The sequence below is a fragment of the Vipera berus genome, assembly GCF_964194415.1.
Source record: "Vipera berus genome assembly, chromosome: 4".
In the NCBI taxonomy this organism is placed as follows: domain Eukaryota; kingdom Metazoa; phylum Chordata; class Lepidosauria; order Squamata; family Viperidae; genus Vipera; species Vipera berus.
The window spans coordinates 72,073,794-72,078,284 of NC_138206.1; the positions used below are offsets into that span (position 1 = coordinate 72,073,794).

General features: G+C 41.5%; 1 protein-coding gene across 1 annotated transcript; it reads right to left on the reverse strand.

Moving 5' to 3' along the window:
• Nucleotides 1–624: 624 nt before the first annotated feature.
• Nucleotides 625–2,831, reverse strand: TMSB4X (thymosin beta 4 X-linked). Its single transcript, XM_081327231.1, has 3 exons — nucleotides 2,684–2,831; nucleotides 1,364–1,473; nucleotides 625–1,078 (listed from the first exon to the last, which is right to left on the reverse strand). Exons 2-3 carry the CDS (start codon nucleotides 1,461–1,463, stop codon nucleotides 1,044–1,046), a joined length of 135 nt encoding a protein of 44 aa, XP_081183357.1. The 5' UTR covers nucleotides 1,464–1,473; nucleotides 2,684–2,831; the 3' UTR covers nucleotides 625–1,043.
• Nucleotides 2,832–4,491: the final 1,660 nt, after the last annotated feature.

Consider the following 4,491-nt stretch of genomic DNA (forward strand, 5'->3'; position numbering starts at 1 on the left):
CAGCTTAATAGAAGTATCAAGCAAAACCAACAGCTTCAATATAATCTTGGTAGATTTATGAGCAATGCCATTTAACTCAATGTCACTTTGAAAATGGAATGACTGTCATTATTGATACCTTACTGCAAAGACAGTGAACATAGCCTTATTTGAATACTAAAAAAAATATAAATTATCCTTTCCTTCATCCTGTACACATTCAACAGAACTTTTAGCTGATCTTAAGGGCCACACACAATACCCATCTTTGGGTCCAATAACCCCTTATCAGTGGAGGAAAATCCTTAAAAATGTAACCAAGTACATCAAGGAAAATGCTAGAATCTCATTGCTCTTAACCTGTGCTAAACTTATATTTTAATAAATGCAACATACAAATGAGCTGTAGTAATAAAACAAAGAGTTAGATTAGATTTGGACTTTGGAACTTCAGATCCACCAGTTTTTCTAGGGAATAGAGCATTTTTTTCAAAAAAAAAACAAAAAAAAAAACCTTGGCCCTAATCTCTGATGTAAGAATGCCAGGATTCTTCCAGGACAGCATTTAATTCCACATTAGCACAGGCAGTTAGGCTTCTTCGTTAGGTAAAATTATCCAAAAGAACAGATAGCATAGCAAAGTAATCCAGATTTTAAAACATTTTATTTGCATATTAAAAAAATTGTGCATTCCAATAATTAAAATTTGAACAAAAAATGGCACTCAATTAAAATGCATTTTACAGCTTGCAGGACCTTGGTACAGCTTTGTGTATATTCGTGTTATTCTATTACTGTAGTCCCTCTTAGAATCTTCAAGAAACATGCAAGCTTTTGTGCCACCAGACCAGAAGCTGCACAGGCAGATGGAAAGGATGGCGCCTTCATTCAGCGTCAGTAGTTCACGGTTGTTTTTTGGGGGGGAGGGGGTGAAAGGGGCAGTACAGTCATTTTAAATTTATCCAACTCTTTGCATCTTACAAAGTTAAAACAGCTAAAAGAAGTAAAATAAGAAGGCAATGCTTGTGGAATGTACAGTGCATAATCTGGAAGGGCCCATTTCATTACGATTCGCCCGCTTGTTTCTCCTGTTCAATTGCTACAAAATGAAAAGAAAGAATGGGTGGGGAAGAAAAAGAAAAAAAAATTAAATGGCAATTACATAATAAGCATTCAAAATGCAAATTTTAAAATGCCAAGTGTGTTAAAATTTGCACTTTACTGCACAAGTTGTATTTAATTTTATACAGAAATATTTATGTACAGACATACTTTAATGAAATTCTCAGTAACATTAATAAGTTGGTAACAAAAAGCATATGTATAAAGATGGGTTGACTTCTTTGTCTGTGGCCCACGCCCTCTTTTCTAAGATTTCACCTACTTTCTTTTGAAGGCAGTGGGTTTTTCTCTTGCGTTTCTGTCTTCTTCAACTTAGACTTGTCAAATTTCTCAATTTCAGCCATATCTGGTTTGTCAGACATTGTTATTGATCTGTGCACAAAAGGACAAAAAAGAGAAAGAAAAGATGTTATACTGTACCCTTCCTTCTCTCCTTCAGAAGAGTTCCTGTATTTCCCACCAGCCCTCTCAGCATTGCTTTAACAGTGAATAGCCCTTATTTTTAAACCCTATTTTATACCCTTAACCATGTATTCAGAACGAGATTCATCTGATGTGCATAGGGAAAAAGAAAATCTAAGCGACTGCTGCATGCCCACATAGCAGAACTTCTTACGAAGCAGTTGGAGGAGGAAGTAATGCATTAGATTTTTGAAAAAAAATGTGTTAGAAATAAAAAATAATCTTTCTCCCGTTAGGTAACTAAACCTCATCGCTGAGGGAGGGCGTGGCCGGATAGCAATCTCTCTCTTAAGTCAGCCTGGACATGTGCAGTGCTTAGAGAAAAATCAAATTCCTTACGTGTCCAATTACATTTGGCCAATAAAGAATTTTATTTTATTCTATTTTAAATGAAAGAAAGGCGAATTTCTTGCGAGAACGCCCAAGCGGGCTCGATACGAGTAAAGGAGCCCAGACGGAGCTTCCGGGCAACGCTAGGCACATCCTCCATCTTGGGCGTCTGGCTCCCCAGTTCAGTCGGCGGGCGCCTTGCCTTCTTCACAAAGAGAAGCCCCAACCACCGCCCTTTTTCTCGCTGCCGCACTTTCTCCAGCTCAGCGCCCTCGGCTCCTCAAGACTGCCTGCAGGATTTAGACAAAGACCAGCCCTTTCCACCAAGCAACGGTCGGCTGGCCGGCAACGCGCATACACTGCCATCGTCCAATTAACCGATCACACCCAAAGCCCAAGCACTCTGCCTTCCTCCCGAAGGTTCTCCATGCCTGCGATCGCCCAGGGCATTGCCCGGCGCGTGCATTTCTTCCCCACCCACCCCCATATTTCCCTCCCCGAGCAAATCCCGGAGGAACAGCAACGAGGATCTGCTTCAGAATGTCATCCGAGCAGAAACCTCTTCCCGCCACGGTCTCCCCCATTTCTAGCGCCATAAACCCCGAGCTGTTCCACGATGGAGACGTCGTGGAACAACCGCTCCGTGTACCCGTTCGACAAAGCAGCGATCCGTCCCCTCTGAAATCAGAGCTAGCCCGGACCCCACCCCAATAATTTTGACCCGGCAGAAAGCTGCAAAACGTAAACATGCAAGAGCAACCGCGAGAGAACTTAAACTTGCACCCCTCACCAGTGAGAACGTCCCAACAGAAGCAGCCCAAAACCTTTCCACAGCCGCTCTGAACTGTAATATAAAAAGAACGTCTCACTGCGTGCCCAGTTATAGCTCCGCTTTTATGCAAATTGTAGTGATGTCACCCCGAATCTGCTTAACTGTTTCACCGCCGCTGCAAAGTTCGATTTCCCCTTAAAAAAATCATTAAGACAATGTTCAGGCATGAAACGGAAAACCCCTCCCTCCATTTAACCCGGTCCTGGCCTCGCTATAGAATGAGCGATTTGCCCAGGTTTTGGTTCTTCCGAAGCGAGAAATGTTACAGGGGCTCGATTTCCAAAATAGCGCAATTTCTAGCTAAAGAAGGGAGGCCGAACTTTCCCTACACGCGGCTTTTATCCTCGGGCTGAAAAATGATTTCGCCATCGGGCTGCATGATCAATACTGTAATGCGTGTGGGCGGCCTAACTTGGTGCCAGAGGCTGAAATTACGGCGCCGTTTTATTTCCTCACATTATCCTGCATTCTTTTTGCCAGAAATGTTCGGTGAAGGGAGGGTTGTCCCCGGTAACTTCGGAATTTAGCCGGATTGCTGGGGACTCCGAAAGCGCCAACAATGGCTGCTGACGGAGGAACGCGTAATAGGCAACGCCTAAATTCAATCCTTCATAGAATAACCAGCGATGGCTATTTCATAAAGTGGTTAGCGAATTCTAAACCTCGGAGAGTGGTTTTTTTTTATTTATGTACACCAAATATTGGAAGTGAAAAAGCAAACGTTCTCCTTCTCCCGGCTCCCTTTACCGTAAGAGATCCTCCTTGAGGACAAAGAATTCAGGATTATGAACTAATTGAGAGTGCAAGTATGGCGCGAAGCAACCAGATGAAACGCTTATTAATTCTCAACAAGCGTTTCTTTAACATTTGCAGGAAGTTGTGCGTCAGAATACACTCCTACGACAAACAGCTTGTATCATTATAAGGGGCGTAATCGCTGATTTCTCTGTTGCTGTTTCCACAAGGGATTCTGTTGCTCAAATGATCGCATATCCTGATATTTGGGGGATCCGTCCATGTTATTGAGCAATACTTTCTGCTTAATCAGATCATGCGGATTTCTTCTTTATAGCGTCCCCTTCATCCTCATTTCTCTCAGAGCAAGAAGGGAGATTCTGGCTGGCCTCCTGTTTTTATAATTTCTTTTGCAGCCCCCATAAATCTAACGCGACCTGCTTTCTTCGAGATTCAGCAGACAATAGCTTTAGTGATGGGAGCTTCTCATTCGCGACCCTCTTTCCCCCTTTGTTAAAAACCCTGCATTCTTGCATGCTTCTGTCTGAAGGAGCTCACTTTAAGAGTATATTGCAGAAAGAGAGAAGGAAGAATTTTGAAAGAGGCATTGCTTAGGTGAGCAAGGGCTAGAAATATTTGAGGTTTACTCAAGAATTCCAAGGTGACACATCTGAGAATTCATTTGTTTGTTATGAGAGTCATAAAGTCTGGAGAATATTGAGACAGACTTTAGAAAAATAAGGAGGAGAAAGATAGGAAGAAAATACAATAAAAACATGCTTACCTTAGTTGGATTGTTAATCAGAAAGAAAAAACCAACATACACAATATAAAAATGTTTTATATGAATTTTCTTTGAGCATCTTTCTCTTCTCCCAAATTATTTGTTTTGATTTGTTAGTAAGCATTCATGAAAACTTGCTGACTGATTATCAATGCCTTTTTCTTGGATCAGCAGGGATTTTTTAAAAACAGATTTACCAAATCCTAATTTATGGCAACAAAAACAAGCTAACCATAGAAGTGCCTTC